This window comes from Sipha flava, unplaced genomic scaffold, assembly GCF_003268045.1.
Source record: "Sipha flava isolate LNK unplaced genomic scaffold, YSA_version1 0_pilon_pilon, whole genome shotgun sequence".
Lineage (NCBI taxonomy): Eukaryota > Metazoa > Arthropoda > Insecta > Hemiptera > Aphididae > Sipha > Sipha flava.
Window position 1 is genome coordinate 4,010,115 of NW_020271713.1, and position 15,343 is coordinate 4,025,457.

The 15,343-nt window shown below is 29.1% G+C and overlaps 1 protein-coding gene and 1 long non-coding RNA gene across 2 annotated transcripts; both read right to left on the reverse strand.

Annotated features, from left to right (window-relative positions):
- Positions 1-3,383: 3,383 nt before the first annotated feature.
- Positions 3,384-4,887, reverse strand: LOC112693062 (larval cuticle protein A2B-like). The gene is made up of 2 exons (XM_025567982.1): positions 4,774-4,887; positions 3,384-4,082 (listed from the first exon to the last, which is right to left on the reverse strand). Exons 1-2 carry the CDS (start codon positions 4,783-4,785, stop codon positions 3,600-3,602), a joined length of 495 nt encoding a protein of 164 aa, XP_025423767.1. The 5' UTR covers positions 4,786-4,887; the 3' UTR covers positions 3,384-3,599.
- Positions 4,888-11,254: 6,367 nt separating this feature from the next.
- Positions 11,255-13,210, reverse strand: LOC112687456. The gene is made up of 3 exons (XR_003148983.1): positions 12,800-13,210; positions 11,960-12,035; positions 11,255-11,495 (listed from the first exon to the last, which is right to left on the reverse strand). It is a non-coding gene; the product is annotated as an uncharacterized LOC112687456 (long non-coding RNA).
- Between the last annotated feature and the right edge of the window lie 2,133 nt (positions 13,211-15,343).

Genomic DNA, 15,343 nt, shown 5'->3' on the forward strand with positions numbered 1-15,343 from the left:
TAAATAATCGATTACGACGTAAACTTAATATCTCTTGCTGTGTCAGTCGATTATCGACATACCACTTGCTTCAAATATGTTCCAATAACTTCGGTTGACATCGAGCGTTCGTTTTCAGTCTTTAAAAATATGTTAACCGATAAACGACACAGCTTCACAGAAGATAAACTTGAAACGCATATGATTATTCATTTTAATAATAAATAAAATTTTAAAAATAAATTAAGTTCAGAAAATTCCCTAAATTTTTTTGTATTAAGTATTTAAGTAATTAATTTTTATAAGTTGAATTATAAATTTTAAATAAATAAAAAATTCTTGCATATTTTTTTGCATATTTTCATAATTTTAACTGCATATTTTTTACATATTTTCATGATTTTGACTGCATATTTTTTGCATATTTTCATGATTTTTACTGAATATTATATGGCATATTTTGATACTTTTAAGTGTATACAAATCCGCGCTCTAGTTATGTTATATAACCACAAACTTAAAATTAAATATAATTCAGTTTCATTTTGGAAATCGAAGACCTATAATGTGTAACATATCTGTACGATCGTGATGTGCAGTAAAAGAAAAAATATTAGAAAGTTTTGAATACATCTATTACTATCTGACCGTTCTGCAAAAGGTTTATTTAATTTATTTTATTATGATTTAAGAAAATATGAAGATACATTTTTTATTTAATTAAGAATGTCTGTTAATTTGTTTGAAGAATTTATAGAAGATTTTAAGAAGATTTAACGGGTTAACAAACAAATATGAGAGGATATATTTCACCTCTCAAAAAATTAGTCTAACTTTAAGGTAAAGTATAATTTTGATTAAATATTTACGTGTACAAGCTGTCAATAAAATATTATATTGAATATTGATCTTATTAAAATATTTTTATTTTAAAGATTTATGCCAAATATAATATCTATATTATAATATCTTTATTATAAAAATCCATATTTAAAAATATTGACAATGTTTAAACGTCAACACGCATCACTAGCAGTGAGTCGTACGAAAATACTATGCGTTTTAATTTTATAACAAAATAAATTTAAATAGTGGCGCTACTATTTTGGTAGCGTACATTTCTATGAGTGACGCGGCCAATTTGGAGGCGCCACCATGAGTGAAAACTTTAATTTAATTGTTAATACATGTTATTTTATGGTAGCGCTGCTCTGGTGGTTTCGTATGAAAGGGGTCTTAATCGCTATAATGGTTGTGATCGAAATTTCAAATTATTAATTTCTATCAACAGTAGCCTCTAAAATTAGTTTGCATATTAAATGTTTTTATAGATCACTAATTAATTTAGGTAGTTTAAATAACCGTTGTAAATATTATATTCACTCAGATTCTTCCAACTGTTTGAGAAACAGTCAACTATCATTTTGTATTTTTATTTATTCATTAAATTGGAAATGGAAACAGTCAAAAACACGAGTGCAACTACAGTGTGCGTTATGATGACTCTTTTATAAAATGTTTTTACAGTTATTAGATACTTCAAAAATTACATAATCGTTTATCAATTCCATCTCGGTAAAAAAAGTAATTTTATCACAATATAATAGATGCATGTCCATTTAAAATTTTTTTTAAGTGTTATTACAAATCTCGAAATAGAGTTGAAAGATACTGTAAGTTGTTCAGACAATGAAACTCGCACCAAATTATGTAACAGTTTACATACATTTTTGTTTTGAGTATATTATATTAATTCGGTGCTGAAAAGTTAAAACGAAATAAAGTCGTGTTCATTTATCACTTCACTATGTATTCTACCACTTTTGTACTTTTTAAGAACATTTTAAACGTTCCATTTATTCGGGTGAAACCCGTGTTTTGATCATATTTCTATTTACTACCGGTTAATTATGTTTTTATAAATATTTATTTATTTTATTATATATTTATAATAACAACATATTGATTATAACTATTTAATATTAATTCGATTCTTAGAATTATTTACCTCTAAAAAATTGAGCATCTATTCTACTGTTTTGTACATCAATATTAGTTGTAATAAATTATTTGGTATAAAAAAAAAAATTATAGACCTCAATCGCGTGGTATTTGCTTTATATATTCATATTTGTTCGTTATGTATAGTATTTTACCAAACAAATAATTGATGAAACTTATTTATTAAATTATGGAATGATCGTATACCTTGAAGCAATTGGTCAAGTAACAAAAATAAAACATTTTGTACAATTTCCCCGTAATTTTGAAGATATTAACATGGTATCTAATTATTTTATACGTTGATACCTATTAATAATTGTTACTTTTACCTAGTCTTCGGTATACCTAATTACGAAAAAAGATAAGATTCCTATAATCGGCAATCCATAATATTTAATTAAAAGATCGGTTATATTAATCTTTGTCCTTGAATTATTATTTCTTTTGCTATTTCGTAGGTCTTTGAAAATATTTTACTATCGGTTTTGATATACTCGTATGTATTTATATTACAATATGTAATACATAAATTGTATAGTCTTGTATTGCATATTTGAGTCTAAAATTGCAAATTTTTATCTAATTATCTTATCTAATAATTTTAATAGTTTTAAATTTTACAACTATACATTTATTTCAAGCCTTTGCCTCATCTTTGAACAACAAAAGTTATAAAGTAAAAAAAATAAACATATCGGGAATTAAGCAGCATCATCTTAATTTTCGTATTAGTATACTCTGTATAAAAGTTATAATCACGTTGTTTGTAGTGCTGACTCCACGGTCAGTAAATCCAAATAAGAACACACAATCGTTCTCCACCGATTTTTTTGTAACGATGACGCCAAAATTAATTGTAATTATTCGTGCATTAATAAAAACAAATAACTAAATAAAAAATATTACTTCTAGTTTTTGATTTGATTTTTAAACACTATCGAATAAGCACTTTACAAAATCTAAAAATCCTCGAGATACGTTGTTTATTATTAAAATATATTTAAAATTTATTTTATGTTCCTTATTCGAGTAGAATTACTTATTTACATTGTTCGGTGCATTTTTTTTTTTAATTGATATTATGCGTTTTTAAGAAATGATGTGCATGCATTGTACAATGCTCAAATTAATGCATAGTGCATCCCTATATTTAATTAACGGTTTTTCGAGCATTTAATTCATAGCGAGTTGAATAGGGAGTATCATGTTCGTTCATAATAACGCTTACTTCGAAGTGATATGTAAAGCGTAATGCGATCAGTAACCTGTACGTCAATGGTAAAAATCGTCCAGCGACTGTTATCCAAAACTGCACCGACGCGTAGCAGTTTATACACAAAGAGTGATTCATACTTCACGGTGACCGAAATTATAACGACTGCAATAATATCATCTGCTCATAATGTGTAGTTCGTAACAGTACGGTTTATTGGCACGTTATCAAAACATTATTTTAAAAATGGGTATAACAACTAGTGTATAAAAAAAAAAAAAAAACAATAACAATAACAATATCGACACGCGCGCCCGTGGAGCTCACCGCCGGACCCGTTAACGGGGTGGGTCGTGGGAGGCGTGGTGGTCACGGTAATGAGATGATGGTGGTATGGTCACCCTTAGTGCGTGGCCGCGAACGTCTCGCCGGGGTAGTAGTGAACGTGTTCCGCGTCCTTTTGGTGCTCGGGATAGTCGAACTTGTACTCTGGCTGGGCGGCGGGTGCGGCGACGTGCTTGTGCAGCGGCTGGATCTTCTTCACCTCGGCGCGGTACCCGTGCTCGTCGTCCGCGGTGTACTCGACCACGCGCGTCGAACCGTCCGCCTCCAGCAGGCTGTACGTGCCCCTGACCGTGCCGCGGCCGTCGCTCACCTCGTTCTGGCTCTTCACGTCGCCGGTGACGTCGTCGTGCACCGCGTACTGGAAGTGATACGACCGGGGCTCGTGTTGCTGTTCCTCCTGCACGTGTTGTTCGCCTCCGTAGTGCTGCTGCTGCTGCTGCTGCTGCTCGTAGGACGGCTGCAGCGCTTCGACATCGCTGCCGTACGGGAACGCCAGACCGGCGGACATCGCGCACACGGCCACGAGAACGGTGCAGTACAGCTGAATCATGCAACGGAACACAGAGAAGACACGTCGATGTTATTTGCGGTTTTTTAAAAAAAAAAAAAAAAAAAAATGTTCATCCCAAACGGATCGATTCAGATTTACATGCATTAGTTGATCGAGTCAATTTAGTCGACGTGCATTACGTTAAAATAACAGCGCTTGAAACAGAAGAACAGAGAGCACAGCGCGTTGTCGAGATTACGGTATTTAAGCGGAACGGCGACGAGGGCGGGATCCGCATTGGCGTTCGACATAATTCGTCTTAGTTTAAACTGTTATTGTTGTTATTGATCACGCAATGGGATGCACGCGGTCTATACGGTGAACACGCGAAAAGCGATCCGAAGAGCGAAGCGAGACGGTAAGCATTGCGTTGTATCCTGATCGCCCATCACCACCACTTCTACACCCGAGCACACTAAGTCGAATCCACCGCGACCGTTACTTTTTCGGATGCGTTTGTTACGGAAAAACGAAGCATCTGTTCAAATCTAACGTTGCGAGATTGGATTTGTTTTCGGAATTTTCGTCGGAATCGCTCTCAGCAGTGCCGATGTTGTAAGACTTACACGAATGTTTATTCGGTGCACGTGCGTGCAATAGCAAATGCAATAGCATTTAGGAAAGTTTTAATGTTCGACGAAAACATAATGCTCATGCGCGACTGTTAAAATTTTATACTCACTTTAGCTGCCATCGTTTGGGTATCTGTTGGATTCTGTTGGACTGGACGTCGGTTGTTGTACACTGCGTTCTCAGCGTTGTTCTTCGATCCACGGCAACTGATGACCGTTACTGTTAGGCCAGCACTATTTATACGCGAGTCTTGGTCACGATGGTCTTGTACCACTAGGATTCAAAGAAGGAACAGAGCAGGAGTAAAAGGAGCAGCCGGAGGAGGAGAAGATATCCATCGGACGAGATAACATAACACGTTACGACCGACCTCGCAATGACTCGGACAATGCTCACGGATACGGATATAACAATATTAATAATACTATTATTATACGTTGCGCCTATCCACATAACGATATATAATATATATACATGTTATCCAATATTATAGCCCGTTGCGAAAAACTGAATAAATTAAAAATTATTATCGTCGTCTGTTCGCTCTTATGTCGTACGTGAGATGTTGGATTAACTGCATCTCGGTGTTACGTCCAAACAAGACGATCGGCCGTTTTGGTTGTTGTCGGGTCGTCAGAGCATGAAATTAGTTTTTCGTCCGTTCGGCAAACATCGTCGTATTACGTAGCTGCTCGTCGAGATACGTATTACAACTTATTACCAAATAACTTTATTTTTCCTTTTACCACATATTCAGAAGTTCCAGTTTGAAACGCGTTAATAGCGTTTGTTATGCGTATAGTACATTTTTTTGTACCGTCGGCGGCAATGATTAATTTTATTTTCTAATCAAAATGTGGATGTAGTTCAAAATGTTGTTTTGGATTCTTGAATACATTTTTGAACGGTTTAGTTTGAACGTTAAACATTTTGCCGCATTTCAATAGTTAGATTAATAATAAAGCAAAATATTTTGGACATATCTACATGCAGCGGTTTTAAAATACAATTTTTTCTACGAGAAATAATCGTTTTAACAATTTAAAAATAATTTTTTATACTTGAAGAGACTTTTGGATCTGGTTGTAAAGTTGAGCTGATGATTTAATTATAGTTGAATGTTCTTACATGGATGTATAGATACAAAATTATTTAGTACCTAATACAATAGCACCGTTATGATGTAGTCAAAATAAATAAACAATATAATTAAATAATTTATTTAATTAATAATAATTAATAATAAAAAATAAAAATAATTATAATATACGATATACGATTATACGATATTATAATATATTATAATAGTAAGTTACTATCACAATGCAGTATAAACAAAAATACATTATAAACTCTGTAATTTTTAAAACATCAGTTTTACTTTAATTAATCATTTTTATTTTTATAATTGTTTTCAGTGTCTTATCCATATTAATGGAATATTGAAAGTTCTTCAGTGGTTCCTTCGGGTTCTTCTATCGAACAAAAATTATTTTAAAAATTAAAATTTAATCAATCAATGAATTTTTTACAAAATATAAAAAATTTGAATTAGTTCATAAACATTTTTATTTAAAACAAAATACAAAAACACATATTTAAATCATATATTGAATAGTTAATTTAGTCTTTATGCAAATTATTATCAATTATATATATTTTTTATTCCATTTTAACCCACGACCATGGGATAACAGATTAACCTACTATTGCCGCAAAATAAATATTAATACAAAAAACCTATTCGGGAATGCATTTGATATTATTTTTTTAGTTTTATATATGGGAATTTTGTTTTCATTAGTGGTCAGTGTTCAACTTGAGGGGGGGGCGCAGGGGGACGGAGTACCCCAACTAATTTTCAGAAATTTCAGCGTCCCCCTACTATTATTACGCTATAATCATAACGCTCAGCCAGTTTTGGGGACGTCCTTTTTTTTAAAGTAAATAGAGTCCCCCTTCTTTAATTTTGTCAAGTCAAGCACTGTTAGTGATAGTTATGTTAATAAACTAGAAAATATATTCAATAATCATTAGAAATAAAACTTATAATTTATGTTAAATACCTCTACATTTGAGCATCGATTAAAAAGACTAACTATATTTATTGATAAATAATATATTATAGAAATGTATTAGTTTATTTATAACTATATATGATACATATAAGGTTTATATAAACTTAAACATCTTAATGGATTATGTAGGCTTGATTTTTGAAGAAGTTAACATTTTTTTGTGTTATTTGCTACTTCAAATATGCCTTTAAACCATAGTTGTTATTTTTCCTTCATTGGTATCCTTCACCCGCCTTTCAGTTTTATTCAGCCAGAATTTTTGATTTGATGAATTTGATAATCGAATGTATATAAATAGTTTTTAAACAGCAGAAAAAGTAATTTTAAACAGCTCAAAATCAATTCTCAAATACGTAAATAGCGTTCAACAATGCCTTTGAATAGATCCTGATCTCCAGTGAAATTAATATTCATTGTCGATTTTTTATAGTGCACAATGTGTAAAAGTACACGTTTTTGCATTTGAGTTAATTTTGATGCAAAGTAATAATGTGTACTTACAACATTTTATTTCGTTAGTCAGTGTCGGTGCTAGGTATTTCAGGGCCCTGGACATAGGTATTACGGGTCCCCAGAGGGGTGAAATTCTAGTTTTTTTTTTTTTCAGGATTTTTTAAAAAAAATACTATTTTTCTTCGAATTTAAACAATAACTATAGAGATAATAAATATTATTATTTATTGTAGGAATCCTACTCGACGGGTATCGTCAAAATATTACGCTTTCGTCGTATGGATAACGATTTATTTTGTACTTTGTATTTTGGCTAAATTTAGATATCATTTTCCAAATAACTGGTGATAAGCATAATATAGATTTATAATTTGTTGATATAAAATGCCAATGTGTCTCACGGTAATAAGATGATAATTAAAAATCATGGGGGACCTTTAACAAGCGCGGGATCCGGGACAAATGTTCCATTTGTCCTCCCTTAGCGCCGGCACTGTCGTTAGTACACGAAAGAACTGTAAATACGTTGGTAAGTACAGAAAACGACTGAATTCACGAATTCACATTTAAAATGTTGTTAACATTATAATAGCTTAATTGTATAATAATATTCGTATTACAAACTGTATATATTTCAATTAATACCAACAATTATACTCATACATTTATATAATCGCAGACGAGTAAAAGTAGGTTAGCGTCGACGTATTATTATTAGATAGTTTTTTTTTCATATCAAGAGAGCGTATATTTGATTATAACAAATATACTGATTAATTAATTATATAGTTGAATTATATGGTAACTGTGTGATTATTTCAAATATTTTCAAATACCATGAATTCTTTTGTTAATAAAAATTCAATTTTATTAATTTATAATCAATTATTTAAAAACACGATTCGTGCTTACTAAGAATTAGATCCAGTATTATATCTAAATATTGTACTTGGATATTTTATTTATATCTCTTTGCCTATGAAAGTAAAAATTTGGATTTAAAACAGGCATTAATTGTTGTTACTCACCTACACATACCAATGTAGACTTATCTTTAAAAAGCAAACCGATAGGTACATATTACTTCAAACTTATTACTATGGTTTATTTTGCATTAATAATCAGGATCGTCGAGAAGGAGGGGGAGCATTGGGGTTATTTTGTCTCAGGCCCCAAACTTTTGGTGGCCACAACATCCATTGATTTTTTTGTTAACTATAGTAGAGTAAGCTAAGTTTCAAGTTATACATTGATATTAATATTTAACAAATATTGAGTTATACAAATTAGTCACAAATAGTTTCTCTTTTTTTTTGCGTTTTAGCGTTTGCATAAAAAGTACTTTTAAATTCTAATTAATGATAAAATTTTTGATGATACCCTAGAAAAAAACGCGAAATGACTAAAAGAGATATTTTATTAAGATTAATAATTGTTGATTATCCGTGCGATAGTGCGGCACGGAATCGTTGTGAACCGATCACGATAACCACAGGTTTTAACAATAACATAAAATATGGTATTTCTCCCATAACAATATAAAATATTAAGTATTGACTGTTGCTGCGGTTTCACTTTTCGAATGAATAATAAGCAAAAAAGAAACGTATAATTCATACCAAACTAGTAAGTAATAATTTATACTTAACACTGTTCCTACCTAAAGTACGTGTACAGTTGTACATTCTGTGGTTGAACCTATTTAAAAAACTTAAGAGGCAAGAGTTTATACAGTAATAAAAAAACGATATTAAATTATACATTTATAATTGAAGCCGTGAGTTTTTCCTACAAATTACGTAGAATCTCTGACTTTTGATTATGCATATTCTATACGCGCAGTTTAAATAATATGTGTGAATTTTTAATATATTATTTAAAATAAATATAATCATTATTAAATTGTACATATTACTTATAACAGAAATACAATATATAAATAGTTTATATAATATATTTAAGTGGTGTTAACAATAATAAAAAAAAGGAAAAGAACTAGGTGAACTTTTTCAATACTTCTCTAGGCTTGAAACCAAATGGTTATAATATAGTTTTATACTTATGTTTTTATTTAGATTTAATATTTTGAATTTAATGAATGTTTCACACTCTTTATGATAAATTGCTTTGACTTATTATAATAATTAATTTATATTTTAATTTAGAAGAAAAATTAATTTTACAATAAGAACTATTTATTTGTATTAAGATCTGATAAACAGTATTGAAATTAGTTACAGAATTAATTTCACACAATTTAACTCATGAAAACAATAATAAAAATATAATCTTCTGTGGTGTTATAAACATTAATTTATTGAACAATGATGATCTAACTAATAACTATGTAATGCTAATGTCATATTATGGATTTATTTCATACATAAATTCACCAACTCGTGTTTTGGAGGTGGGAAAATCATACATTGACCATTAACCATGTATTTATGAAAAAAAAAAATATTATATAAAAACGATCTAATCTTAAAAAATAAATTCGAAAAATATAGAAACCTTTTAAAAAGCATTACAAGTGAAACAAAATTTGACTAGTACAGTGATAAAATTAAAAAATGTATTAATGACTCGAAACAGATATGGAAATCTATTAAAAAAAGCTACACAGAGACAACTTTACAAAAATAAAACTCTATGACAAATGAAACCCATACTTATAAAATAGCTAATATTTTGTTAATATAAACACAAATAGTTATAACAATACTAATAAAAATACTCAAGAAAATAAAGCTTCATCAGTATTAAAACAATCATTATATACAAGAAAAACAAATATAATAAAAGGAATAAAAAATATAATCTAGTCCTTAAAATGCAGCACAGTACCGGGATCAGATGATACAGCACTGATAGCGGACGGCGACACGTAGTATTCAATAAAATAAATAGCAGAACGTTTTAAAAAAAATAATTAATTGGTTTTCAAGTTTAAAATAAAATAACTTGACTTTAAACAATTATGAAACTGTATTTATATATGTTTTAACTTTTTCAAACTCAATAAAAACATCTTAAAAACCCATGTTGCAAAATTAAATGATAATATACAATGTAAATTCCCTTCCATAAATAGAATCATTAATACAAACTATTTAGGAATTATATTCGAACAACATCTATGAAGGAATTTTCATATTTTACAATTAAATTTAAAATTACGAAAATTATACACTTTTTACCCTAGGTTATTTATACATAGCTACAGTTTACAGTATACACTGGGGTCAGCCTGTTATATTAATACAAATAAGATACTACATTTTTAATTTGAATACAATTAAAAAAATGAACAATGATTGTAAGTCTATAAACATGTCATATTATTATAAAAAATAGTTATACTACATTTATGAAATAATAAATATGATTGTAAAAAAATTATTATATTACACTCTTTATTAATTACAGTTAGTTATAATAATTAATATTTATAATTATATAATTAATCCTCAAACATGTACAAATATAAATTACAAATGTATTCAATAAAAATCTATCACAACATTAAAATGAAAAACGTAATTCATTTTCACTGTCATTAGTCTTACTGTTACAATACATCTATTATCGATTACATTTATAAAGTTTTGCTGTCTTAAAACATTAATCACATATTTTGTATCATATTATATTACAGTAAGTTATACAACAAATATCGATACAACGAAAGTCATAGAAGTCCCCTACAGAAAATCTATTAAAACAATGTTAAATACATCTCAATATAACGAAATGATTGATTTTTAAAAATCCTGATACAACAAAATATTTGTACAGGTTAAAAAATATTTTCCCTTCTTAAATTAATCTAAAGATAACAAGCATACAATTTTATGAAATTTTTTTACAAACTTCATCCTTATAAATATTCATCAACTACAAAATTATTTATTTTTTATTAAAACAGCAAACTTTGTTCAAAATAAAATGTTTAATTATCTATATTATATTAGATTTAATGTTTCATGAGAAACTATATGAAATTATATATAAATAAATATTAATTTTTACAAACAGAACTTTTAATTTCAAGGAAGTTATGATAGTAAGAAAAGTATTTAACAGTCATTTGAAATAATAAGATACTTATTAGCTTGTTATAATTAAAGTTTTAAAAAATGTCACTTTAGCAAAAATAGATTTGTTCCCTTGAGAATTTTTGTGAAAATTGAAAAAGAACTTCAGTACAAACATATTTTGAAGTTTGATTTTTGAATATCAGTAGATATGTGGTTTGCAAATTATTTTCATCACAATATATTCAATCCATATTTGATATCTAAAAAAAAAAAAAATTATCAGTATAAAGCTACTAAAATAAATAATCAGTTTAAACTAAACAAAATGTTAAAATAAACATAAAATATTATTTTGTATTTACTAATTTTCATTTTTACATTTCAAATACTATAGGTCATTAATATTATTAAAGAAAATATTTAATTAGATATTTTGGAGAGTAAAAGTAGTTCACTCTTTCAGAAATTTCCCTCTAATTAATGTAAAACAAGTTAAATAACTTAAACAAGTTAACATATTTGGTGATTGTGTATTTTTTATGTATTTTTGCCAAGTTGTATGATAAAATACGAAAATTATAACATTAATAGTTAAAAGATAGTAAGAAATAAACAACGTTAAACAGACAAATAGAATAAATGTATAAATATACATAAATTAATTTAATCATACAATTCATAGGAATTTATAATCAAATTTTAATTGTTGAATACAATTATTTACCTTTGATATTTTTGAGGACTTTTCTGTACCAAAAAGATGGAATTTTGTTTTCTTTACCCAAACAACATCTTGAACCCTAGACATTTTTTGATTATTAGATATAACATTATATTAAATAAGTTACAAAAATCTTTTAAATGTAACGGTAAAACGTTATTACCTATAATCTGTACACAATAAGTTTTACATGTTATAATTAAAGACCGGATTTATTATGTTTTTACATATCGTTACTGGGTCTATGCAGTCTTATGAGAGTCGAAAATGTGGAAAATTCATACAATTGTGTGTTTGTAGAAAAAAGTCTTTTTTTCATATTTTAGGATATTTGAGTTTGGTGTCATCGTTGGAGATTGTATAAACTATTATCTACAAGCTAACCAATATACTTGGTGAAAAGGGTAACATAATAAAAACTAAAGTGTCTCAATTATGTCAAAAAATTATTATAAATAATAATTATTAAAAATTATTATACAAAAAATAAGGTTGCCAAATGTTAGTAAAGTTGAGAACATTTTATGTGGAAAAAATGGAGATCTCCCAAAACATTTTACACCCAGTGTAGCTGCTGACATGCAATGCCGTAACTACACACTATGGGGCTGGTATGCAAATTTGAATTTGGGGCCTAAATATTTTTTTCAAAAAAGTATTTACCTACTATAAATAAAATATGTTATCCGGTGTTTATATTATGGAAGGTAGTCTAGTAGATATTTAATTTTAAATGACCTGCATTAATGTAGACCTGCATTATTTTTTGCTATTTCTGTTTTAAGAATTAGTATTACCATAGGATTATAAATACTTTAGTAATATGAAAAAAAAAATACAAACAAGTGTTCGTAAATCTTGATGCATCAGAACTGAGCTTCAATGTCAAAAATTCGGTCTAGAACATCCAAGAGCAAATGGACGGGATAATGAAACTGATGTCATTCTCGCTGAAGTGGAAATTTTCTGTTTCTAATAGAACGTCAGAACCAACTTGTATTTTTGGATGAATGGTAGCGGCGCACTGAGGCTTTATAATGACAATCGCGTTGTCTCTGCAAAAGCTCGACATGAACGCAAATCTTGGATGGTCAGCTGATCGACTGATTAATCTACATAACACAATAAACATTGTCGACTGCTTCAAATCGCTATGAATCCATCAGGTTTAGAGGATCATTACACTTTAAATTCAGTTGATGCTTCCGATCATATTCGTCGATATGTTTCTAAACGTTTGATAACCAGTTATCATTGAATTAGTTGTAATCAGTTTGTAATCAGTTATAGGTGATAGAAGCGTCCGGTGCGGGTAGGTAAATTTCTCCCTTCGGCGCCTAGAGCATAGCTGTGTGATTAATGGTAAATAATAAAATTATGAATAGTTGTCGAAAACACAATGTTTGTTACTCAATGCATCGCATACACAGAAGGTACTCTAGGGTTTTAACTCTCGTAAAAGACCAAAGAAATATATTTTTATAAATTGTTTAATAATAAAACAGGTTGAGGTTATTAGTTTGAAAAATTTTATCTTTAAATTAAACATTAAATTAAACAATACCAGTTACAATGCTCAAATAATTTTTAATTTAAAAAAAAACATTATTTCGAATTATTCACGTAATTCTTTAATATGTTAATATTAGTTGGTTAATTTGCTAATTCACTTATTTTTTTTTTTTTTTTTTTTAGAATGAATAATATATTGATATCAAATATATATGTAAATAAACTTAATTTTATAATATTATCAATTTTACATTGTTATTAATTATTGATTATAGTTATACACAGGATCGGCACCGAGGAGGGGGGGCAATGGGACTTTTTGCCCCAGACCCCAGTCTAGGAAAATTTAAAGGGTACCCCTTAAAGTTCAAATTGATTAGAAATAATTGGCGTTACTCATTAGAGCAACGTTTCTCAACTTTTTTAGTGTCGCGACCCCCAAAATAGGTATAATATATAGTCAATCTCTTTACGACCCCCCCTCCATCTAGGTTAGGTAAAAATTTAAATAATAAAAATATCCTATCATTAACCAAACGAAATATAACATTTTAAATACCAATTTATAAATACCATATCTAGTAACTTAAGCTTATCAAGTTTGAAAGTTATGTACCGGGTCGTTAGGAATTTCCATTAGTAGAGTAGTGCCCGTTTTATTGATGAGATATCTACCTACAAATAATCGACTGCTTATTATTGTTATTTTTAATATTATTTTTGTGTGTTATGAAACGATTAATTTATCGATGACAGTTGCATGTCACTCGTGTTGTTAAACTCATGTGATATTGCGTTTATTAAGTTGGTTTTTAGTGCGTCTTTTTAGTTTTGTGTAATTTGAATTAATGATTATGGAGAAATATATAACAAAACGTAATGCTCCGTGAACCAACGGAAAAAAAATTCAGGCCATATAACAATGAGTATTTGAAGTATGGGTTTATTTCACTTGACAATAAGCCGCAATGTGTTGTTTGCTTTCAAGTTCTATCTTAAGAAAGTATGAAACCTTAGGTGGCAATAAAAACTAAGTACAGAAATCGTTTTTTATCACTAGAAAATAACTTACTTTTATATGTTTCAGATGTTGAACAATAAATTAAGCAACTTTTAAATGTAAAACAAATTCAAAGATCACACTAATTATTTAAAGTCTTAAATATTTAAATAAAAAGGTACATTTTGTAAATCAGCGTTTTATTATTTTTGACCTGCGCGACCCCGAGTCAAGGTGTTCGTGACCCCCTTGGGGGTTGCGACCCCTGGTTGAGAAACGCTACATTAGAGATTATTATTTCTAAGCTATTTTTCTTTATGAAATATAAATACATTTAATTAAATAAAGTTAACTTAAATATATATTTAAGAACTAGGTTACACTAGGTTACATTTTCTATTATACTAATTTCTTAATAGTTATGACTGTAATTTATAATGGTCATTGCCGAAGTGTGAAAAATTACATAATTTTATTCAAATATACGAAAAAATTCGCTATCACAAGTATCGATGCGACAACATCCAAGTTCTTATTTTCTGTGGTTGTTTCGGCGCATACTAGTTGGGTCCCATGATTCAGATTGTTCACTGATTGGGTCCTGTGTAAAATAGCCTACTGTACGAGTTGGGTCCCGAGTAAACTAGTCTACTGTACTAGTTGGGTCCCGTGTAAACCAGTCTACTGTACGAGTTGGGTCGCATAAAAAACATTTTCCTTCCCATTTTTACAGACTTAGGACTGTCTATAATAACATCTATAGTTACTACAGGTATGGTTAAAAATGTTTTGTTTCTAATTTTTTCCTGATTTACAATCGTTCGTCGTCCATCTGATTTTTAATGATTAATAATATTTTAATTTAAGGGTTGAAA